The 24,520-nt window shown below is 47.8% G+C and overlaps 1 protein-coding gene across 5 annotated transcripts in view; it reads left to right on the top strand.

Annotated features, from left to right (window-relative positions):
* GRAMD1B (GRAM domain containing 1B) overlaps positions 1-24,520 on the top strand; it is an 81,072-nt gene that overhangs the window by 48,485 nt on the left and 8,067 nt on the right. For 4 of the 5 annotated variants that reach the window (XM_050715055.1, XM_035555746.2, XM_035555747.2 and 1 more), the window contains exons 3-16: positions 5,402-5,422; positions 14,522-14,606; positions 15,482-15,585; positions 15,741-15,836; positions 16,317-16,397; positions 18,738-18,853; positions 19,342-19,498; positions 20,223-20,412; positions 20,792-20,935; positions 21,804-21,922; positions 22,477-22,619; positions 23,167-23,270; positions 23,679-23,882; positions 24,110-24,200. In XM_050715055.1, the coding sequence (XP_050571012.1) occupies positions 5,402-5,422; positions 14,522-14,606; positions 15,482-15,585; positions 15,741-15,836; positions 16,317-16,397; positions 18,738-18,853; positions 19,342-19,498; positions 20,223-20,412; positions 20,792-20,935; positions 21,804-21,922; positions 22,477-22,619; positions 23,167-23,270; positions 23,679-23,882; positions 24,110-24,200 (1,655 nt within the window). The remainder of the gene's footprint in view (positions 1-5,401; positions 5,423-14,521; positions 14,607-15,481; positions 15,586-15,740; positions 15,837-16,316; positions 16,398-18,737; positions 18,854-19,341; positions 19,499-20,222; positions 20,413-20,791; positions 20,936-21,803; positions 21,923-22,476; positions 22,620-23,166; positions 23,271-23,678; positions 23,883-24,109; positions 24,201-24,520) is intronic. The other variant, XM_035555749.2, reaches the window with a different exon arrangement.

Below are 24,520 nucleotides of genomic sequence, written 5' to 3'. Positions count from 1 at the left end.
AGGGAGAGATCTGCTGGCTCTGGTGGGCTGAACGTAATCCCTTCGCTTTCATCTCTTCTTTATGTCTTGTAGAAATGGGAGTCGATCTCCATAACTTCTTGCCTGCTTTTTTATGATGAAGACTAGAGAGGCCATTGATCTCAGTTTACTGACCTTACATGTTTTTCTGTGTGATGTAAATATTAAAGATCAGTGATTTCAAATGAACCCAGCTTAAACCTGTTAGAACAGACCTGTCCCAAATGAATTGTGAGAATTCATGGGCTCGCTCTGAAAGGTAATAAGTAGAAAATACCTCTGTGGGTGCTTGGATAAGCTCATTTGAGATGTGATCTCAAATCTCTGTGCTACCCTCAGAAGAGTGTAAAAACCAGAAACGCTGATGGGATGCTTATTGGACAGAGTGCCAGGCTGCTGGCATTTCCACGTGTGTATGCAAGTAAAGTTAAAACCAGAATGGCTTGGATGGCTTCTCAGTCTACTAAATCAATGTCTTGGCTTTTCCCCAATTGATGCCTTGGATTTAATTCTAGGCAAGTTGCTAGTTAGCAGCGAAGTTGACAGTACTGGCTTACAGTTCCCTTTGTCAGAATGCCCTGTGTAGCCAGCTCTATCTTGCATGATTGCTGGTGTCTGCTGGAAACTTCTCCGTGTCTTTCTTTAGACAGCTTGTCTTTTGCATGGTAACTGTAGCTTGGATGCTACAAATGAGGACTGTGAGACTAAAGCCTCAGGTGAGGTGTGAAACAAGTTCTATGGAAAACGCAGGGCTGGAGTAGCAGAGTATCCCGAAAGGCTTGCTGGTGAGTAGGGAGAGGTGTGCGGGTAGGGCAGGTTGTGGCTGGGCTGTGGCAGGCTGGAGGTGCTTTGCCCAGCTGTGGAGAGATTTGTCAGGAGAGGTGGGAAGAGCATTGTCAGGGAGCAATGTGCATGCAAAGTGCGTTTGTACTGGTACTGGGATGTGCTTGCAGCCAGCCCCTTGCTTTTCTAAGACGAAAAATACTTCACTACAGTTAGAGAAGCAAAAGGGAGGTGGACCTGAGGTGAGTTCAGTGCAAGGATGGATGCACGATGCAGAGAAGGGGATCCTGGGCTTGACCTCTGCCAGCCTGCGTCAGAGCCTCCTGCCCCAACCCCCTGCCCCAGCTGAGGGGTGAATCTCATCCTGTGCTCCACAAAGCCGCCCTTCCTGGAACAAGAGAATCTGGCATCCCCTGAATCCTCTGATTCTCCCCAGGCAGATGAAGATACCTGTTCAAGACGGGGAAAGGCTAGGTACAAACAACTGACGGGTAAAAACTTAAAATCTCCTTTCTCAGCCTCTTCTCCTCTCCCCACCCCTCTTCTGCAAGAAGAAAAGTCTGATTTTCCAACCTGTCTCGCTGATGAAATGAAACAGCTTGAGCCCATGAGTTTGATGCCGTGTTTATACAATTGCTGACAGTTCTGCTTGAAGTCCCTTGCCCTCTTTTTGTCTGTTGCGTTAATTGTCATGCTGCAGTGTTGCCATCAGAGGGAGTGCTTCACCAGGAGTTTTTAAGCACTGGATTACATCTGTAGGGAATCTTTGGAGCTTTTCCATGCAATCCACCAGCGTGGCATGGCCCAAACCACCTAAAGGCCTGTGTCAGCCTTAAGCTTTTACTGGCAAGCGCTGCTGCTCCTGGAACAGCTTTCTGAACTCAGGGAATAAAAGAGTTTTGTTTGCAGCTAACAGTGAAATACATGTTTTTTAACCTCTTTTGCTCTTGCCCAAGGATCAAAGTTATTTGCTCTCAGTTGCATGTCTTTCAAGACTCATCCCACTGCCTATACCTAATAATGAATGCTGAGGAGAAAACAGCAGGTTAGAGGAAAACATGAATTTTGATGTAGGCCCTGAAGATTGAGCAGTTTAGGTCAGGAGGGATCTTCTGAAGCTCTCTAGTCCAACCTCATGTTCAAAGTGGGGCTGATTTGGTAACATCAGTCTGCTCAGAATCTGCTCTAGTTGCATTTTGAAAACCTCCCCAGGTGGAGATTGCACAGCCTTGCTGGGCCCCTGCTCCAGTGCTTAACCACTCTTGTTGTGAACAGGCTTTTTCCTTCTATCCAAATAGAATTTCCCTTATTGCAGCTTATGGCTGTTGCACCTTGTCCTTTCAGTGTGCAGTTATGAGAAGAATTTGGCTGTCTTCTCGTTTACCCCTCCTGCTGGGTGGTATAATCCCCTTTTAGGTAGTAGGTCATGAAATTCTGGTCGTTTTGGACTGAAGTGAGCAATTTGGAAATAAATTTCATTGATTTCTTTGAGTTACTGGGCTGTGAGGGTTCAGAAGCTAGCTGAATAGCGTAGAGCCTGGACGTACGTAGATCAGGAGAAAGGGCTCTGGAATTTGTTCAGAGCTCTGTGCCCTCACCCCGGTCTGTGCCTCTGTTTCCTCTGTTCCAAAAAGGACTAGGTGATGTCGCTGGAGTCCATGGCAAGTCATTCACTTGGCAAAATGTTTCCTCCGGAAGCAGCAGTACGTAGGAGTGAGTTGTGATCCTGCTCGCAGTAACGCTAAAAGGTGGAAACTTCTGTTGGCATCAAGCTAGCACGCTGAACTTCATATACGTGATCCGCTGCTTCCCATCTGCACTGTAAAGCTGTAATCTTCCAAAGAAATACATGCAAATGTAGGGTCATTACCCTGTGAAGATTCAGAGGCAACACTACATTAATTAGAGGCTCAGAGCAAAGCCCCCATTTTTTTCCTTCCTCAACTTCTCCTAAGTTCTTCCTGGTTACAGCCACCATGTAGCTATGAACTCTGGTATCTGCTCCTATGGCATCATCTCTGACAGCCAGTGACATCTTTTCTACCTCTGTGTGCAACTCCCTTCCTCTGTTGCTCATTTATTTTAACTTTTCAGTTCTAACGTTTATGGTTTCTTTTTTCAGTATGACAGACTTAACCTGCTCAAAGTAAGAATATGTTTTTCCTTTTTCTTTCTTTTTTCCCTCTGTTATATGCTCTCTTGATTTTCACAGTTTGCATCCCTCTATATTCTGATGCTCAGTGATTTAAAAAAAAAAAAAGAAAGAAAGAAAATTGAAGGTAGATTTAAGGAGTCAGATTTACACTGAGGCTTAGTTTTGCTCCTCTTTGGACTCTCTGTAGTCTGTTCTACCTGCAAAACATAGGGGTCAGGAGGAGGGAATCTCCTCGTGTTTAGAACACTTGTCAGAAGCTAAAGATGAGGCTTGGGTATCAGTATGACTGTGTGGAAGGGCAAGAAAGCCCCAGAGAAATCACAGTTGGGGAAATTCAATTGTGCAGGGCAAAAGGGGTTACTGCAATTAATGTAAGGGAGGGGAATGAACTCCTGTTGCAGTGTGCCGACACCACATGTGCACCCTGATTTAAAAGGCAGCGATTTAAAAGGCACCCTGATTTAACAGCAGCGTTTTGTATATGCCAGTTCTAGTTTGATTATGGATTTTTTTCCCCAGGAATGTCTGAGTTATGCATTTTGCTCATTAAGGCAGACAGATGGCAAAACAAATCTGCAGGAAAATCACTCCATCTTAGATCCTGTGCTCCTGAGGACGAGGTGGTTTGTACGAGGATAAAGCTTAATTCCCCTGATTTTTTTAGTGTAGCCTGAATTGCATAAGGCCTTTTTCCATGTCCTCCTTGGAGAGAAGGATGAATTCAGCTGAACCATTTATGAATGGAGCCTATGGTGAAGTATGGAAATGTGTAGCAAGTAAGAGAAAATTCGTCTGGTTTGTCAACGAGTCAGATGTGTATTCTTTTTAGCATCAACCCTTTGTATTTGGTACTGTGGTATATACCGTGTTACAGTGGGGTTTTTCATTAGAGACCAGAGCAGTGAACAGGATGCTGTCCCAAGTGGCAGAAATGCCCAAGGTGGCAAGGGGCCCTTCGGAAACATTGGCTCTGCGAGTGGGATCCAGATGGCAGGGAAGTCTGTATGGAATGGGATATAGGGAGCACAGGAAACTGAAAGCAGGGAGGTTTAGGAAGAGAACAGAGTAGGCGAACCATGTCTTCATAGGTATCTCTGGTCCAATCTGATCTCATTAACACTTTGCGCCTACTTTCCTATGGTAAGACATCCTGAACGTTGTTGGTCCTCTTGTGGGCTATCCCAGTGCAGCTGATTTCTGTGCTTCTGTGAATACGAACTTACCTCTCAGAGTGAAACTTTCACAGACTGTCATAAGCCAGAGAAATAAGTTCGTTTTCCTTCATATTCTGGACTGGATGGGGTATAAAGCTGTAAGAAATACTCCCAGTCCGAGGTCAGAAGCAAGATGACTTCAAAGAAAGAAATGCAGTAAAACGTTGCTTCTGTCTTTGTCCATGGAACTGAACTCCCGCGGGTGTAGCGCAGACATGCTGCCAGTGGTCAGAAGAGGGGGACAGGCACAGCTGCGTGGTTGCTGACACACGAAGTGCCTGACCATGAGCTCTGCCGCTGACCACTGTTAATGGTGAAAGGCTATGGTGCCTCCCAGCCTCATTGCTCTGAGGTTAATCCACCCTAAAATGGGGGATGCCTGTAATTGCTGTCAGCTCTGCTCTGTGTCCTGACACTGGAAAGCCAGCCTCACTGGAGTGGGAGTGTGAAGCCTATTTCTTCCTCCCTCGGTGCTGATGAATCTCACCTCCAGCTGAAAATTGCCAAGTGTGACTTTCCAAGCTGAGCTAGCTTTTTCATACGCTCCAGTGTGACATGTGGCCTGCCCTCAAACTGTCTGAAATGCCATAATAAGAACAAAAAATTACATGTGCAGAGGATGCAAAGCACTATGCGCTGAAATTATGCAAAAGTCTTTTTTTCCGTTCAGCTTTTCTAGCGATTTCCTTCAGCAATTTTCCTGTCTTTGTATGCGTCTCCCATTTAAAATTTAAAATAAAGTTTTGCCTGGTGGCTGTTGTGAGTAAAATTGTGTCCCTGCCTTCTGACAGTTCTTCAAGGGCTTATTTGCAGAGGATCCGTTCAAATCGGTGATTTTTACAACCTAGCCAGCAGCTGTGGAAGAATAAAGCCTCTAAAAGAAACGGCTGGCACTGCTTATGGTTAGCTCCTCTGCTGCTAGTGGGCGCTGCTGTTCTGCAAAATAATTGCAGTGTGAGTTTGTGTGTGCGTGTGCGTGCATGCGGACATGCACACATTAGCCTGAACTGTTTCCTATTATAGACTCATGCTCCTGGATTTGTTCTTTGTTTCTGTAACTGGGAATAACTGTTAGACTGCACTGTGAAATCCATTGAAATCTTCTGTTTAACCTCACTTTCACTTCGCTAATTATGCAAACCAGATTGGACCTAGTTTCTCTGTCCATCTTTCTTTTTGATCCTAAGATCTCTGTGCTAACTAATGCTTCTCTTTTATTTTGTCCTTACAGAAAAGCCAGAGTTGGTATAATGTAAGTACTCCAGTTTCTCTTGTCCCTGGGTGAAAATGGGCTGGGTGCCTGGGGGGAAAGGTGCAAAGGGGCTTTGCAGTGGCAGTGGGGCATACTGGCCATTTCCCAAAAGAGGAGATGGAAATGGCTCAGAACTGGCAAAGGAGGACTGACATCCTGAGGGAAAGGGTGCCAGCGATAGGGAGCAAAAGCTTTGTCTGTGCAGTCACTCTTCTGATGATCTCTACATCCTGTACCTTCCAGTTTCCTGGCAGAGTTGGTCTTGATGTGGTGTCAAACAGAGCTGCCACCATGCAAACCCTTTGCATCTCTCAGGGTGGTGTGGGGCGAGAGAGGAGTTATTTTCTGTTGATCTCACAGAAACGCAAACCATCGCCTGCTTCTGCCTTGATCTTATTTTTGTTCTGCAAGCACGCGGGGCAGTGTTTAGGCACAAAGCTGGCGGTTTGCGAGTTTCCACAATCGGTGCCACCTTTGCATGGTCGAACCCCACCCCTGAAGCGCTTTGAAGCAGATACGAGCAGCACGGTGGCTTTGTAGCCAAATGCAGCAGCCTTTCCACGTTCAGTAGCAATTTCTACCTTCCTGCAGCGCCAGGTGTGGGAACCAGTGATTTTAGCAGATACAGCGTGCTGAGATTTGACAGAGCCGTGAGAGGCACACTTATTTGTTGTACATAACCAGCACTGGGACGTTTCACTCTCTCTGCCTTGTCTCAGAAGCCATGGCTGGCGTAGGTAGCATGCTGTGCAGCCATGGCAGCCTGCCGGAGCTCTGGCTGGATGTGCTGGCTGGGGAACCTGCATCAGGTGCTGCAGATCTGTGGCTCTCTGTGGTAGCGCTGCCTCAGGTTTGGCTGGGATCATGACTCTGAATCACAGCACAGAGATGTCAGAGAGGGGCTGTGCCAGAGCATGTTCTTTCTTTGTTACCATTGAAGGAGGAGGTGCATTTGTCTCACTTTTTTGCACCTTTCACTGCTTTAGTGATTACTAGCCCTAGTAAGCCTGCTATGTCTCTGAGGTGAAATCCCCTTCAATGATTGTTTAAGGTGTTAAATGCATCTGGGTTGATGTATGAATCCTTTGTGCTCTCGGTAGGAAACAGACAGGCCTCCCTCAAAAAGAGAAGGGAATTTAATAAGGTTGGAGAGGAGGGGGAGAGAAGTGGGAACAGAAAACAGCTGTCCTCTTGGCAGGGACTTCAGTGCAGAGCTCCCTTTGTTGTGGGGGAAGAGCCAAGTGGGATAATCAGATCGAGAGCTAGCTAGCAGCAAGGACAGGAGAAGATGTGATCTCAGAGGCAGATGGAGGCGTGGAGGCAGTGGCACGAGGAATGCAGCATAACCCACGGTGGCCCGAGGTGGTGGAGCAGTGGCAGTTAGAGGAACCATGGAGCGAGGCACTTTGGGCACGTAGGCACCCCAAACCGGCGCGTGAAGTCCGTGGCCGTGGCTAAAGGTGACTTCTGCTATCCCACAAGAGCTGATGGAGGCGGTAGCTGCCGAGATCCATTCCCTGCTGCATGATGCTTCGCTGTGGTCTGCTTCTGTGGGTCTCGTGTGTTTGTATCCTCTCTATCTTATCTTTCTGTTCTCTTGTTTTTCCTCCATATATTTTCAGCATGAGAGACAGTACATCCGGAGAGTAAGCACTGGCTGCATTTTTTGTGGTTTCCCCCCACAATTATTTTCCTTTAGAAAGCAAAACAAAACACGTTCTAGTTAGTAGAGACGGTCTGGCCAGATAAAAGCAGCAATGTGGAAACATGGATGGGCTGCAAACTGCAGGAAGGCATTCAATCCTATTGCTAGTATTAACATCAAAAATTTGCTAATGTGTCTCCTTGATAGAGTTTCTCTTTTTTTTGCCAGCTCCTTCCAGGCAGGATTTTTCTGGCACTTGGACCATTCTGACTCCTCTATTTCTTACCCCATTGTGAGCAGCTGTAGAAATGAATCTGTGGAGGCTACCCCTTCGTGAGGCTTTACAGTTTCATTTTACCCATTTCCCCTCACTATCATTTTACGTAAACTTCTCTATGCATGCAGCAAATGCTCCACAATTGTTCTTTGTGTCTCTTTGGCAGCCCTGGGTGCCAGGCACTGTACAACACAAAACAAAAATATAGTCGTTGCCTCAAAGAGCACATGGCCCTCAAAGCTCCCCAGAGCATCAGTGGTCGGAATGCCGGTTTTCCAAGATGACTTCAGTTTTTGCTGCTTTTAACTGGTCTTTTTGTCTTTGTAGCACTGTACCCCTCTTTGGCAGTTGGAAGCCTTCCTTCTCTCTCCCTTGATTCCTTATTCTCTACTTTTTCCTTACGATGTTACCGACTTCTCCACCCTTGTGTGTTCTCCTCTTGATCCTAGCAGTGCTTTTTAGGATTGGCATCCCTACCAGATTGACAAGTGGGAGAAAGGGAGTGAACCAAGGTCATGGCTTGATTTGGCAAGAGTCCTGCCCTTTCATGGTCTTGGTGCTTTCTCTTCTTGGCTCTCCAGAGGAAGAGTGCAAGATGGTTGGGTGCACAGTGAACGTTAGAAAACAACACCAGAATAAATATGCTCAACCGTACGGGGTTTGCTTTGTGTTTGTGCCCTTATGGTGGAAAAGCAAACATCACTGGGCTGGCTGGGTTCACTAGCAGTGGAAAGGAAAAGTCTCCCAAGGTGTTTCTCGTGCCTTTGGTGAGGAACAGCAGACAAGGAACCTCTGGCTTGAAGAACTTCTTCTCTTACGGATTAAACCCCAGTTTGTTGGTTGTCTCTGGATTCAGCCCCACTCATCCGTGCTCATCCATCAGGATGCAGTTTGAGTGTGTCTGCACTGGAATTGTGTGTCTGCATGTTGAATTACTGTTAATCGGTTTATTATTTTTAAAATGATTTTTTTAAAAAAGAATAGAGCTCAAACAAGTTTTCTCTTTAATTTTGTTTACTAAAACATGACTTATTCTGAAGACGTGATGTGCTTAGAGGTGGGGAAGGATGAGGTTGCACTGGCTCTGTGGGATACAAGAACTCCACAAGTTGGTAGAAGGAATTCCTCACCCAGCAGAAGTCACTAAAATGAGAGACAAATTGGAGACATTTTGGTGCTAAAAAAGAAAAAGTGTCTCTTTTGTCTTTCTCTTTCTTGCTGGACTCTGGGTGAAGAGCCTCATGTTTGAGCATGGAGGAGCTCTTAGGTTTCATGTCCTGAGGTCAGTGCCAGTTGAGGCCCTGAGCCTTGCAGATCTACCAGGATTTTTTTCTGCCTGCTTCTCCGTCAGCTGGACTGGTGATCCTTCTGCTTCCCTGACTGTTCCTAAATCAGGCTGTGCATCTCTGATTTCCCACAGCATTTCTAGCTGCCGCTCTATAGCAAGGGTTACTTCTGTGCTGGGAGCTGCCATGCCTCAGGAGAATCTGTAGAGCATACTCCCAGAAAAGAGAGTAAGAGAGAGGATCTTGAAAAGTTAGAGCAAACGCAGTTGACACTGGGGAAGATGTGAGATCTGTGTCTGTCCATGAGGATTTCAGTTTAATATTTAGGTCCCAAGGTCAGCCCTCCTCTGTACTCCTTTCCCTTGTGTTTATCTGCTTGCAGTCCTTTCACCTGCCTTCTCTTTTGGAACCATGCTTCAATTTTTTTCTTCTTACAGCTTTTCCCTCTACTTGACCCGAGCCTCCACCTCTTCACCCATGTACAGTACGGTTCCAGAGTGGTTAGTGGGGAAAAAAATTACGGTGAGAAGACAGTAATTGCCTCTTTCAGGTATTCTTAAGTACTACCAAAGACCTTTACTGTCCTGGTGAGTCTGAAAAGTTCAACAGTAGTACGGTTCTATCCGCTTGTCTTTGGGAGAGCAAAGTCTGCACCAAGGATTGTGCTGAGTGGGTCAAAGCCCCAACAGAAGCCCTGCACCTGCAGTTCTGCAAACAAAGGCTGTGCACACAGGGCAGCTTTCCCAGCAGTGGCTCCAGGGAAGGCCTCTGCCGAGCCATGCACAAACCCGAACAGTCGGCTTCAGGTATCACTGCTCGCTGTATTTCCCTCCGACCGCAGCTCTGCAGGCTCTCCCTGGCTGTAGTGCTGGAGCTGCGTGCTGTATGTCACCGTTTGCAAAGTGAGTGGGAAAACATGCTCAGTGAATGCAGTAATACATCACTGAAGCTTTTCTTCGTAGAGGAAAGCAGTCGTGTAATTTCTAAGCCATAGGAGAATCACAGCCAGAGACTGCAGAAAGGAGCGCAAAGGAGCGATGTGGTCTCCTGTGGAAATGTCCTTTCTGGGATTGTGCACTGTTGGTATCCTCTGTAACTTTTGAACTCTCTAAGCAATTTCAGCTTGCAGAGCTGAATGTCTCAAAAATAAATCCGGTCGGATTTGTGTTTTGGTAGGTAGCTGCGTAAAGGAGAGAGCCCAGGCCCTGGGAGAGCTGCAGCAAAGTGCATTAGGAGTCCGGAGGTGGCTGAGGGCCTTTCTTTGTGAAGCCTTTTAAGCAGCACTTGCAGCTTCATAACAACATCAAATGATCAGGAGACTGAGCACTGTAAGAAATCAGCCTTTGATGTCTTGGTGTGCTGTCTTCTTTCCTTGCAGCACCCTCTTGGAGACCTCATAGATGCCAGAGCGAAGGGGGAATCTCAGCTGTTGGAATGAGGAAAATAACCCGGATTAAGACCAAGAGAGGGAAATGAAGCACTGTTTTAGGGAAAACATCAGAAATATCTTCCCAATGGGTGGCAGCCTGAGTCTGACTCAGCACCAGCAATCTTATAACGGGGCTTATTGCAAAAACCCAGGCCTGACGATGAGGTAGTGAGGTGCTGAATGAGCTGCCTTACTCTCTGAATCCGTGCTCTCAGCTTTCCAGTGCCAGTAACCATTTTGTCAAGCTGTTCCTGGAGCAGTGTAACTCCTTGGCTTTCAGGTGTTTTTCACAGGCAGTTCCCCCCGGGGTTTCCATGATGTCAGGCGTATTGATTACCGGGCCTGGCATGCCTGCTGTGGTGGAGCGGCACTAAAATAGAAATGAACTTCTGGTGCACGCTCATGGGATAATGCATTCAAATTCACTCTACCACAAACTGCCAGTAATTACTTTGAAGCTTCTCCCTCTGGTGTTACTTCACTTTTAAAAGAAAGGAAAAGGGAAAAAAAAAAGAAAAAAAAAAAAAGGAAGGAAGTCCCCAGTGACCTGACCAGATTTGGAAGAAATGCCGTGGGACAGGTGGCCAGTTGCTTTGCTGGCATTAATCAGCACAGCAGTCCTGCTGTCAGTGGGGTCTAAACTCTCCCACACAAGCAAGGCACGTATCCTGCTCTTTCCATTAGTTCTGATCTGTCCAGAGGCAATGCAAGTCTTCCACAAAGGCTTAGGAGCAAGTCCATCAGTCACGCAGATCAGTTAAGGTTTTCCTTCCTGGTTTTCTCCCTGCCTCCTTATATCTACCTGTGTTCTGTGCCGTGTGCTGTACCAGACTCTACCTTCCTCAGCCGTTGTGTTGTCAGACTTCCCTGTCCTGTCCCATCCCCCAGCAGCAGCTGCTTTAGATTTCCTCCCAGAGGATTTTTCAGCATATTACCAGTGAGTCGTGGCCCTGGCAGGGTCACGCTTTACTCCCCGTCCCCCCCCGAAAACTCCCCTCCGCCCATTGCAGTGCCATCCTGTCCTGTCCCTCTCTGTTTGCAGTAGGGTTAATGTTTGCTGTCACCACCTCTGGGTTGGCTCTTCCGATCGCTCGTGCCATTCAGATCTGCAATGGGAGAGGTGGGTGGCTGCGGAGACAGAGAAACATCCTGGTGAGATTTTTTGGAAGCAATCCCATACGGAGTTTCCAGCAAGATAGGCCATTCAGTAAAACAACACAGGTGCCTTGCAGTCGTCTGCAGTGTTAATACCTTGTCCCTCCTGGGCTGCAGAAGTTGCTTTCCTCACCCTTCAACTGGGGATGCTGGGTGAGTGCAGGCAGATGCGAGGAGCAACGCCTTCGTGGTGCACCTGAGCAGCTCGATGGTCCTCCCTGCCAGCGGGCACCCTGCTACACTCAGTGGCCCTGCAGTGAAGACATGCCCTTGTAGGTTTTGTGTGGTTGGAAACATCTGTGCTCCCAGTTTGTTAGGAAGAACTAGGATTTTTCATCAGTATGCTGGCGTCTGGTTCTCACAGCTCAGCATTGTGGCTGAGCGGAGCTGGCGTGGCGTGGGCTTTTCCTGTGCATTTCCACGCTTGAGCAGAGATGGAGAGCGTGGGGATGGAGGGCAGAGGGATACGGGGAGCTGTGCTCCAAGCAATCTTCCCGAGACCTGCAGGGAGTTTGTTTGCTGGAGCCTGCGGGAGCCCTTGCTCGTCCTTTCCAAAGTGATCTGGCTGATGAATGAAACCTAGAAAGACCCAGGCTTTTTGGGGGGCGCAGGAGTAGCTGAGCTCTAAAACTTCTTAACTCCGCGGGTCTCGCAGGGCTGATTTCATCATCGCTCTGTTCTTTCGGCTGGTCCCTCCTTAGCCCAGCTCCCCTCACGCCGCCCCCACCGCAGTGTCCAGCAGCTCTCCACGACAGGAAACATCTGCTGGAGGCTGAGCCTGGGTTACTGCAGGGCATTGGCCGGCAGAGCTCCCCACTCCAGTAACTGGAAGCATGTGCGAGGCACTTTGGTATCCCCCTGCCTGCTCCTTCCATGAGAAACCTCCCCAAAGACCAAAGCTGCCTTTCCGAGCAGAGGGACGAGAGGAGAGAGCCTGAGGCAGGCACAAGAATAAGAATCGCTGCTTTTCTGCTTTCAAAGCAGGGAAAAAACACCAACAGCTGAAGGCTCTGAGCTGTTTGGTGTCCTGTTACTGTGGGGTGCTGGCCATCAGACCTGTGCTGGGTACTTGCTCGCAGTCCTGGCCACTGGGGCTGGCTCAGGAGTCGCAGACGCCTTCCACAACCTGCCTGGGACCTCTTGAGCTGTCGGCGCTTTTGCAGCCCTTTTTCAAGGGATACCCACAGCAAGCAGTGGGTGAGACAGGAGCAGAAGAGCGCAAACGCTGCCCGCCAGCACGCTTATCCTCATGAGCCACTTGGAAAAAGTCCTCCCCAGGGCGAGTCCCCTCTCAGAGCTGCAGAGGCCGCTAGGGCAGACAACCTGAACGCGAGTGGGGAAGCAGGGGAAGGCACACGAACTCCTGCCAAGCTGCTGTATCTCTTTCGACTTTGAATCTAAACAAGAAGCGGTGACAGCAGGAAGAGGAAAAGCAGTCTGCCTGGGAACACGGGGAGCTGTGCGAGCGCGGAGGGGACGCTATGGATCCCTTGCCGGAGTGCGAGGCTCTCTGGGATCTTGTGCTGCATCAAGAGCTCTCAAGTCTGCTCTCGGACCTGGACGGGCTTGTCGACTTGTCCCAGGAGTATGTCAGCAGTGGATCAGATGAAATTCTAGCTGTGAGTGTCTCTAAACTGAGCTGTTTTTCGCTGTAACAGAAGTTCTGGTGCTAAGCAGAAGCGTCTGTTGCAGTGCAGGCTTTGGACGGGTCAGAACATCCCCAGCTGTGGGGAAGGGAAGGGAGCAGGGCTCCCCATGGAGACAGAACAGCTAAGTCTGGTCTGTAACGCATTAAACCCAGAGCTCAGCACTGATTATAATCTATTCCTCCCTCCTTTCCCATCCTCTCTGCTTGTCCCAGGAAATCTTGGGCTTAGGCTCTTACTGGAGCCCGTCTCTGGCCAAGGTCTTTTCCAGATATTCAGGCTAGAAGTTTGGTAAGTGGAATGATACTTCTGTCAGTTGCTGCTTTGTAGATTTTATTCGGAATCAAGACACCTTCCTTCAGGCCCACAGGTCTGAAACAAATATCTGAAGTGCTAAGATGTTAAAAAGTATTGTTTCTAGTTCGTTAGTTCATTGAAATGATGTGTGGAAGAGGGAATGCTTTTGGGGGGGAGCTGGGTGGGGGTGTCTGTGCTTCTTTCTTTTCTTTGACAGCATTTGACAGTTTTGTAAGGCTAATAACCTTCACATTCCTCCTATCCCTTCAGCACTCCTCCGCAGTTTCTCAACCAGAAACTACCTTCTATAATCACATTCATTTGGGGGCCCCTTGCTGGAGGCTGTGATGCATGCCCACCTTTCTGTATTGGGAGAGTAGTGTTGTGCAGCTGGAAGAGGTAGGAAGGGGTTGTTGAGAGGAAAGTGAGATCTGGAGGGAAGAGCTTGTCCCCCAGGTTGCTCTGCCTTCCCTGCGTTTGTGGGAGAAAGAGCAGGAGAGATTAGAGGAGAGACACGGGCCTCCTGAAATTGTACCTGCCTCTCTTTCAGTCAGTTCTGCCTTCAGAAGTTCTGGCTATTCTGAGCTGCTGTCAGCACGTGCGTGGCATGCAGGAGGTGGCCTTTGGCTAGAACTGTCGGTCCTGGGACAGAGTCACATCAAAGTTTAGTAAACAGCAGAAAGAAGCCAGCTCCTGATCTCCCTCCAGCCAACAGCGCGGTTTTATTTGATGCCTTCCGTGAGGCCAGGTGTCTGCAGAATAAACACAAAACACAGTCAAGTCCCTGTGCAAGCCTCTTCTGCACCCCACAGAGGTGTTCCCCCTATACCAGCAGATAGCTGTGGGTTCCCTAACTGCCAGGTGGAGCACTCGACGGGGAGAGGAGAGGGCATGACTGCATTATTCCTGAGCTGACAGTGATCGTTTGAGCTCCCCTGGCAGGGCTGCAGCTACACTGAAGCACCTATGGCCCGGGGTTGCGATGCTGTTCCTGGAGAGCTGAGGAGTGGCAGCTAGCTGAGGAATTGCAGACAGGGCGTGCATCATACCTTGTACAGTCTGTGACTGCAGGAAAAGGGATTTCCTCTGCATCCGCAGCTTCCATGCAGTTCTGCACTGCAGACAAAGGCATAGGCCTTCTGCTCTGTGCGTACTCTTCCAAGTCAGGTTCTCCTCTTCCTCTCACTTAATGCACTAAATCCCAGATCCTCCCACCTGTGCCTGCTGTGATGGGAGCTCCTGGCCTCGTGCTTTGTAAGTGCATCTGACCCCCCTTCTCCTTACCTAGGTGTTCCTGCTTTCCCACTCCGTTTCTCTGTACTCATGCCTGCCCCTCTCTTTAACAGGCGCTCTGTTATTTGCAGGTGTTGAGTCCAACCTACAAACAACGGAATGAAGATTTCAGGAAACTCTTCAAGCATCTTCCCGACACGGAGCGTCTCATTGTAGGTAAGGACCGTCCTCTTGTGCCGTGCTCTTTTGTGCTGGCCCGTGATTTTGTGAGGAAATCCAGCACACGTACATGCAGCTTTTTCCTCTTCTAAGAGATTGTCACCAAGGAACTGTCTCTTTCCTGTGCACAGACAGTCCCCCTCCTCACTGTTTCTAATGGATTTCACTTTTTTCACTTCAGGGAGAGCACAGCTGATCAGTATCAGCTACAGCCTTGTCTCCTGCTGACTTCAGGTGTATGTTTTCCTCCGCAGTGCTCCCCAAACCCGTTAGTGTTTGAGCTCTTTCCTCAGTTGGTCAGGGTTGCCTGTCTCAACATGCATGGCCCTGAGTTTCCCTTTTTCAAGCTCCTTTGTACATCCCTGCTGCTCCCTACTCATGACTCTTCCTGTGTTCATCTAGGCTTTGGCCTTGCAGCTAATTAGCAATTGCCTACTGCATTGCATCTGTTCTTTTATCTAATGTAACTGGTGATCTCATACCATGTCTCACACTGTTGCAATACGCACAGACTAGCAGAGGACTAGAAATTGTTTAGTAGGCTTAAATTGGGAGAGAAATGAGTGATGACGCTAGAAGGTGAGAAGGAAAACCCAGGTTAAAATGTGGAGACAGAATGCTACTGAATGACCAGCTAACAAGGCAAGATAGTTTTACCTCTAAGAGAGATTGTCTGTGGCATGCCCTTGGGAGAAATCGTAACCTAGTGGGCAGAACAGCAGCTATGGCTCAGTTCCTTCTGGCTTACAATCCTTTCTGCAGGATTGTGTCAGGTAATTTCTTCTCTTGGTGCTGCTGCTTATCCTCACGTTTAGGCTGCCCTGTCTTCTCATCTTGATGCTCCTTAATTACCATGTGTTGTTCACCCACAGATTACTCATGTGCACTACAAAGAGACATTCTCCTGCAGGGCCGCCTCTACCTCTCTGAAAACTGGATCTGCTTTTACAGCAACATCTTCCGCTGGGAGACATTGGTAAGGCTCTCCGACTGGCACACGGAGCATGTGTTCTACGTCAGTATATTTGCTGACAACTTTAAAAGCACTCTTTCCATCGTCTTTCTCACCAGTGTCTCTCATTACCTGCTTTCTTTTTCTGCCTTCCCCTCTCTGCATGGCTCTGACTGTAGCTGACAGTTCGCTTGAAGGATATCTGCTCGATGACCAAGGAAAAAACAGCACGGCTCATTCCTAATGCCATCCAAGTTTGCACTGACACTGAAAAGGTACATCCTTGAAGCCTGCACTTTGTGGGTGTCAGGGGCAAGGGAGTGTAAGTGTGTTAACACCACCTCCATGGGAGTTTTCCAAACTGACTGCTTGTGGTACGTGGGGCCTGGGAGAAAGCACTAATGGAAAAGGGTTGGGTGCAGAGCTTCTGCAGACCTGGGGCTTGAGCTGAGTCGGGAACTCATGTAGCCCGCGTGTGGGCATGGAGGAAGTAGAAGATCTGGGTTATGTAGTAGCACACAGCTAACTGAGCTGTTTCTGTGCTCAGACCAGCTTTGTGGGTTGAGAGGCGCTCAGCCTCGCCGTGAAGTCTCCATGGACTTCAGTCTGTGCCCAGGAGCTGAGCAGCAGCGCTGTGTGCCTTGTTCAGTCCCTCTGTGTGCTGTTTCTGGAAAATGATCCAAGCAGGTGTGCCTCTTCATCCCTTTGCTGGGCCTTTTCTGAACTGATTTTTCTCTCCATCTCTTCCCATTCAGCACTTTTTTACTTCCTTTGGGGCTCGAGACAGGACGTACATGATGATGTTCAGACTCTGGCAGAACGCTCTCCTTGACAAGGTACAGAGACCAGCATCTCAGTGTTGGGGGGGATGAAAGGGAGGTGGTGGATTTATGCAGAAGCACATTACCTGTGACAAGCATATATACATAAAAAAAAGACGTAGGGACAGTAAGTACGTGTGTGTTTAGGTGGAGCAGGTACGTAGCTGCAGGTGCAAGTGTCTCTTTTTGCATGGAGTTCTGTCTACCCACAGACACATCTTACACACACAGTAGATGTCTCTTTGCCTCTGCTGAGGTGTGGAAGCAATCAGGAAGGAGATTGTTCAGGTCTGTAATACAAGTGAAACAGCCTAGAAGAAAGCAGTTCAAAATGCAACAGAAATAGCTCACTGCACTGGCAAAGTTCTTAGGACGTCTGTTCTTCAGCAGTGTGGAGTTCAAGATAGGCCAGGAAAGAAGCATGTGTTCAGCACATCCCAAAACCAAACACGATAGTGGGTGCGGGGTGCATTGGGTAAAGGCTCAGTAGGTTGGATTTTAAAATAAAGCAAGGATATGCACTTGCTATGTCAAAGACCCCGTATATCCTATATTTGGTTCTGAGTATCTGTTCCAATGTCCAGTGAGTATTTCTGGCCTCACTCCAGGAATAAGACTCACAAACTGATCGTACAGGGCTGCCAGCATTTGGAGATGTTCAGGGCTTGAGTTCATACCATACTGGGATGCTGAAGTAATCAAGTGCTAGAATGCCCCGTCCTGAAATTGGGGTAGTATTTAGTAGGCAAAGGATCAAATTGCATTGGGCAGCTCATGTTGCTATCAGATGCTGTAATTTAATCGGCCCTTTGAAGTTTATTACAAAATTCAGCGCCCTTGGTTTCAAGGTCATGGCAAACAGGAACTAAGATTTGGAGTGATAAAGGCAGGAAACACTGAGGGAGCTCGTTTGCCAAATGAAGGATCCACGCCTGGCAGGAGGGAGGGAGAAAGAGCCTAGCGTGGTTTTTCTGCTAACATGTGAATTAAAGAGAGTGTATGGGGGAAGAAGGTAAAACAGCTGGATATGTTTCTGGATAAAAGTCTCTCATTTGAGTGTTTTCCATACTTTTGACTGCTAGTTTTAGGAGCTAGATTAAAAATTTCCTGCCTTATCACGTACAGTAACTATGGAAAAAAGTTTACGCCAGCAACTCTGAAAAAGTTCACTAGGTTTATTTTTTCTCATTACCAAGAAATCTTTGTCATTGGTCATAAGTTTCTCGCGGGTAAAAATCCATCTCCTTTCATCCATGCAGCACACACTTAAATCACGAGTTCACCGACCCATTTCTTGAGGGTTCCAGAATGCAGTCATGTGGGAATCAACGAACTTGCATTGTAAAAAGCTGGGCTTTTGTGAAAGGTCTTGATAATTCATTTTTTCTTTTTAACCAGAGATACAATACAGTCTTTTCCCAGTAGTAACCCTTCTTGATTTTAAACTGCAGCAGGAAATGTTTCTCTTTGTTGCTGTTTCAGATAGTTTTCCCAGCAGGTGTAATCTTTAGGTAGTTTTCATTTAAACAAAGTTGAAGGGGAGAAAAACTCAACATATGTTGGGGTTTGGTGTGGTAGAGGAGACATTAAATGGAGACACAGCAGAAAACACATGTGGGAGAAAACACAGATTTATTGCTTACATTATTACATGCACAGCACTGTAGTGGTGGGAGATCTCATTTCTTGTGCTGCTCCGGGTGTAGCCTTCTGTTGGCTTTCTGACAGTGTCTTCGGTAACCTGAGCTTGTGACCTGGAGAAATAACAAAGTCAGATTTTAGGGCAGAACCTGAGCTGGCAGCGAAGGCTTACTTGGCAAAAGGGCCTCTTACTACTTGATCAGGGCAATCTCTGTGCCAACTTGGCCTCACTGTATTAAGACATAAACGTATGCCTGCAGCCCATGGGGCTGGCCAGGCTCCCAGTAACACTCAGTCCACCTTGTGGCATCGCTGGAATTCCGAAGAGGTGAGTCCATCAGAAAGTTCTCACCTCCCATCAGCAGGATGTGTCAGAACCTCTCGCTTCTGCTTTCAGGGCAAGAAATGTAATATTCCTGACAGTCATAATTCCAGATTGAGAAAGAAATAATGGGCTGATGGCAATCAAAATGCCAGCGTTTTGGGGTTTGACTCATACTGAGAAAAAGCTGCTGCGCGGAGGAGAAAAACGAGAAATCCTCAGTGCTGTTCACTTCCATTGCCTACTGCAGAAGTCAAACATGAAAATTGTTTAGGCAATACTGAATTAACACTTGCAGTGTGAGATCCAGTTTAAGTGTGAAGTGTGGCATATTCATTATCTTTTAGTCTTCTCAGGTGAAAATGTACCCTGTGCTCTGCTCCTTCTTTTAGCCTCTCTGTCCAAAGGAGCTCTGGCACTTTGTCCACCAGTGTTATGGGAACGAGCTAGGTCTGACCAGCGATGATGAAGATTATGTGCCTCCTGATGATGACTTCAACACAATGGGGTGAGTGCGGAAGAGTGAAATCTGCTTGTCATGAAGAAAAGATGGCCTCAGGAGAGCAAGAGTCCTTATATATTGGCATACCTCAAACTGCAATTCATTCCCAGTGAGAGATTTTGGGTTCTGGGAAAATATTTGGCCTTAGGGATTAAGGGCTAAAAAGCTGAAAGTGTACCATTTCCTCATGGAAATCAGTAGGAACTGAAATGGTTGCCTCTCTACTTGCTGAAGTAGATGAGCGATTCTGTAAATGCCAAAATACCCCATTCACTGGGCCAGACAGCGTGTTACGTGGTCAATGAGTGCTGATGCTTGTCAGTCTATGTACAAACACCTGAAAAGTCTGGGCTTGATCTCCCCTGCACTGAGCCGTTTCTGATTCCGGTCACACTGGAAACTGCATAGAAATATTCTTACTTGCTCTGTGTGTCCAGCTGTAGCTGTACTGAGAGGGGTAAACATAAAAACGTGTGTTCTCTGTGGCGTCTCAGCTACTGTGAAGAAATCCCTGTGGAAGAGAATGAAGTCAATGACAGTTCCTCAAAGAGCAGCATGGAGGCCAAGCCAGAAGCTAGCCCTCAGCTGCCAAAGAAATCTGTCACTGCCAGCACGTTGACATCTACAGGAAGCAGCGAAGCACCAGCCTCGGTAAGTGTCCTTCCTCCACTGCAGTGGCATCTGGAATCCTTTTCACGGGGATTTCGCTGGCAGTGCTTGAATGTACAAGGCGACTGTTTGCCCTAAAGCTCCTCTTCCACTGTAGCTGACCATGGTCCTTGTGTTAGTAATGTTTGAGGGCATGGCATTTGCCAAAGGAAAAGTAAGTAAACCATGCCTGACCTAAAGTCAGTACATTAGGATTCTCAGCAGCAAGGGTATTTTCCCACATGTAGTTTTAGATTAAAAGAAATGGAGCACTGAAGATAAAGGGGTTATAATTCCTCCTCTGGCTCCAGTCGTTCCCTAGGAAGCAGTGTGCACCTTCATGGTACTGTGGCAGGGCAGACCTTGTTGAAATATAACCTGAACTCAGATTTTCCTAGCTGTACAGTGTTTGGTTTTGTATAGTGTTTTTGTCTGGGACAAAACCTGTGTTGTTTGTGCGCTTGTCTAACAAACAAAAAGCCTTGTATATGTCCCAAGCTTGAATTATACATATATACGTTTTTGAGAGGAAGTGGTCTAATATGTCCATGTGTTTTCCAAATACTGTATGGTAAGCTGCCACCTCTCCATTATTTAATTTCCAGCCACATTGAGGCCAAATGTTCAAAGGTATGAAAATTGGCCCACAGATGTAAATAGTTTTCAGAAATAACCACCAGTTTCTAGGTGCTAGTCTTGCCTTCATTATGTTCTGTCCTTGCTGCAGTTTGATGGGGTGCTACCAGAAGAGGAGGAGGCAGTAGCAGAGAGTCCTGTGGAAAAAGACCTCGGCATTGCAAATATCATGGGAGAGAAGATAGAGATCATTGCTCCTGTGAACTCCCCTTCCCTGGACTTCAATGACAATGAAGACATTCCCACAGAGCTCAGCGACTCGTCTGAGACCCACGATGAAGGTGTGCAGGGAGAAACCCCTTCCATTGGTGTCGTGTTTTGCCCTGTCTCTTTCAGTGAGGGCCTGGGGCAACAAATACTGAATTCTTTTTCTGGGCCTTAAGAGTTCAGAAGATGCAAAGAATTCTTGGCCTGGGCTGCAGAAAGTGAATCTGTGGGATATTTGTAAGGCTGTCCCTAAAATAATGCCATGTAGTTAATTACCCCACCTGATATTCCAAGTATTGTCCTGGGATCAGTGGTGGGAAAGGGATAGAAGCACTTCCTTTGGGTTCCTTCTTCACAAAGGAAAATACTGTAAAATATTGTCCTGGACTGTAAAAGCACAGCCTGGGAGGTTGGCACAGAGAATCATGGGCTTGTGGGCCTGTTTCCCCACAGGTGAAGTCCAGGCCTTTTACGAGGATTTGAATGGCCGTCAGTACGTGAATGAAGTGTTCAACTTCAGCGTGGACAAACTGTATGACTTGCTTTTCACGGACTCTCAGTTCCAGAGAGACTTCATGGAACAGCGTCGGTTCTCTGGTAAGCTGCCGGTGGCAAAGCCCAGTCGCTGACAGAGGCTGTGCTCCCTGCAAGGCACAGAGCAGGGCTCAGCTTCTAGTTCTTGAGCACATGCCTTGCAGGTGCAACTTTGGCTGATGATAGAGGGATTGGGTAATATTGTGAGGTCTTGGGACCGCACCTGCCTGTACTGACAGTAATCAAAAGCAGGTAGAATGAGCCTTGTTTGGCTATCTGGGTTTATTTTTTAAGAGCCCTAAGTAAGTTTGTGGAAGAATCAGATTCTCTGTCTTTTTCTTAATATCAGCCACGGCCTGATCTTGTGTTCAAGGCTTAACATCCTGTGGAAAAAGCTCTTCTAGCTCTACTCCAGACACTGGCACAGACTGTGTAGTTGATGATGCAGAGTGTTCCTGGGCATCCTGCAGCCCTTCTTTCCCTGTAACTGCAGGTTTGCAAAAGGAGCGATGGCATCAGCCTCCTTCCCTTTCCATATACTGAGAGAGGGGAAAATTCTCCCCACATTTCTAATTCCTCAGGCACATCTCAGTCTGAAGCCATACTACAATGAGGCTCTCTACAGCTGCTCTGCTTAGCCCTCTGAGTAGCAGACTTGCAGGATTCTGCCAAGTCAAGGCAAAGCCACCAGAAAACAGCCTCAGGCAGAGATATTCCCATCACATCTTGGCAGAGGATGCACCTCATCCCTGCAGTGACCATGTTTAGTACAGGAGACCTTTCCTTCACACTCAGTTGAGCTCTAGCACTTTTGCAGCCAAGCTCTCTAGAGGAAAGGAAATACTCTCCTGAGCTTGGTTATGCTTTTACTAGGGAACTGACCTGAGGTTGCTTTAAGTTACTTTGATGGAATATTGTTTTCTCCTCTCAGATATTATTTTTCATCCCTGGAAGAAGGAAGAAAATGGCAATCAGACCAGAGTGATCCTCTATACCATTACCCTCACCAACCCTTTGGCCCCCAAAACTGCCACTGTCACTGAGACGCAGGTATGTGAAAGGGCAGCAGGGGTATGCTTTGTAGGAACAGGTCTGTGATTTGCTTTCTTGTCTTGAGCTTGCTGCTCTTCATGTTCTTCATGTCATTTTTTTTTAAAGAAACGTCTGACGTGCTCTTCTGTTGTTTAGAATCAGAGTAATTCAGGCTAGAAAGCGCCTCTGCTCAGAGCGGGCTCAGCTCTCATTTTAGATGGGGCTGCTCTCTGGCAAGCCAGACTTTAGTTCAGTGAGACGAGGTCCCACAAAATCGGTCCTCGTGTGACAGTGTAACTGCGTATCTGAGACAAAAAACTGGGGATTCAGCTGCTGGAACTGAATGCCCCTTTTGAAGTATGTCCTTGGAAACACCTGAGCGAGACATTCTGGTTCCTTGAGTAGGCCGGCCCAAAAGGTGAGTTGTTTATGGAGAAATTGCAGAGATGGGGCTGTGCATGGGCACGGTCTCCTGTTTGTGGCAGAGCTGTTTTTTGAAGTGCTAGTGAAGGTGCCTATCAAAGCCTTGTTCTGACCAGCCTAACGGTTGCCTTGCATGCTCTTTTATACAGACAATGTACAAAGCCAGCCAAGAAAGCGAGTGCTATGTCATAGATGCAGAGGTGCTAACTCACGACGTCCCCTACCACGATTATTTCTACACCATTAACCGCTACACGTTGACTCGTGTTGCCAGAAACAAAAGCCGACTCAGGTACGCTGCTGGTGGGATAAACAGCTTTACTGACGATCTAAAGTCACCTGGGGGTGGGAGTGCTTCTTTCTGGAGTGGTAGAAGGGGCTGGGGAGAACTAAGCCCCACTTCTCTGTTGCGGGAGTTACATTTGGGTCAGGGAGAAGAATTTACAGACTTCTCTTGCCCCCTTCTTTGAAGCAGGGACAGCTGCCATACAAAACAAACTAAATGCACTAAGAATGTGCCTCTGAGAAGCACTTTGGGGGACAAGCAGTGGAATTTGGTACCAGGGGAAACTGAGGTGTTTGTGTTTTGCTCTGATAATTAATCTAAATGTCTGCCCGCCCCATGGCTGAAGGTCTTGGGAGTCCTTTTGAGGCCTTCCTGCCACTGCCTTTGGAAGGACTTCTCATGCAGTGCTTCCACCTAGAAACACAAAGGGCTGAAACCGTGTCAGAACTAAGTGTGAGCATAATTATTTTTTATATATACATTGACAAAGGAGTGTGAATTTATGTAACCTCCTGAAAGCAAAATTGAGAGTGACTTTCCCCTTTCCACACAGGGTTTCCACAGAACTACGTTACAGAAAACAGCCATGGGGGCTGGTGAAATCCTTCATCGAGAAAAATTTCTGGAGCGGCCTAGAAGATTATTTCCGTCATTTGGGTAAGAGTGGCAAGGTCTGGAGCTGCGGCCACGACAGGGGCACACTCTTACGGTTTGTGTGTGCCTCCCTGCAAGCAGGCAGCGTAACGGCGTGGTAGCTGCTGCCAGCCTTCTGGGGACTAGGCTTCAGAGGGGCTTTTAAACAGGGCCAGCCAAAGTCATTGCCACTGCAGCTGGTAGTACTTGCTGGCCATCAGCTCCTCTCTGACAGGAGTGCAGGCAGTCTGGGGTCAGGGTTTGGCTGAAGGTGTAAGGGAGCTGTAGTGCGTACCCCAGCACAGCCACCTCAGACCCCACCAGGGTGCTTGGCCCAGCTGAACTCCATCCAGCAGCCGTGCCAGGGGTTTGTATCTTTGCAAGGCTGGTGCCATCTCTATTAAATGCTTTCTTTCCTCGCTGCCTCTGCAGAAAGTGAACTGACCAAAACCGAGAGCACATACCTGGCTGAGGTCCACCGACAATCCCCCAAAGAGAAAGTGAGCAAGCAATCAACCGTCCGCCGGCGGAAACGGGCCCATCCCCACCTGCGGGTGCCGCACTTGGAGGAGGTGCTGAGTCCCGTCACCACCCCCACGGATGAGGAGGTTGCTCACCGAATCAAGCATGTGGCAGGTGAGGGACTGCAGGGACCTCACACTTGGGGGTGGAGAGCTGGACACCTCCAGAGACAAACTGGAGCTGTGTTCATGGAAGGTTAACGGGCAGAGGGGCCAGGGATTTGCAGAGCGATGGACGCATTATGATTTTTTGAGTAAGATGGAGGGGTGGGTAGAAGAAAAATGTTGCCCTTCCCTTTGGGCAGCATTTCATAGCCTGAACAAACCCATCTGTCTCCTTAGGTTCCACTCAGACACGGCACATCCCTGAGGAGAGCCCCAGTGGCTTCCACCTGCAGAGTGTCTCCAAGCTGCTCCTCGTCATCAGTTTTGTGTAAGTAATTTTTTTTGCTCTACCTTTACTTTGGTCCTCTCATGTTTCTGGTGGCCTGCACTCCCCTGTGCCATTTTTTTCTTTTCTCTACTTCCTCTCTGGTCCCAAGCTTTACTCAGCAGAGTAAAACAGTGACAGGCAGAAAAGAATGAATTAAAATTTCCCCCAAATGTTCCATCAGCTGTTTCGTCTGGCTTGATCCCAGCTTTGGCCAGTGCTTAGCCAGTCACTGAGCTGGCTCTGTAGGTTTTTCCAGATTTATTTTTTTTTAAAGTCTCTTCTTTCCCTCAGTTTTGAGAGGCAAGTCAACAGTTAGACAA

Source organism: Cygnus atratus, chromosome 22 (assembly GCF_013377495.2).
Source record: "Cygnus atratus isolate AKBS03 ecotype Queensland, Australia chromosome 22, CAtr_DNAZoo_HiC_assembly, whole genome shotgun sequence".
NCBI lineage: Eukaryota > Metazoa > Chordata > Aves > Anseriformes > Anatidae > Cygnus > Cygnus atratus.
The sequence above is the reverse complement of the archived record's forward strand: the minus strand, read 5'-3'. Positions and strand labels throughout refer to the sequence as shown.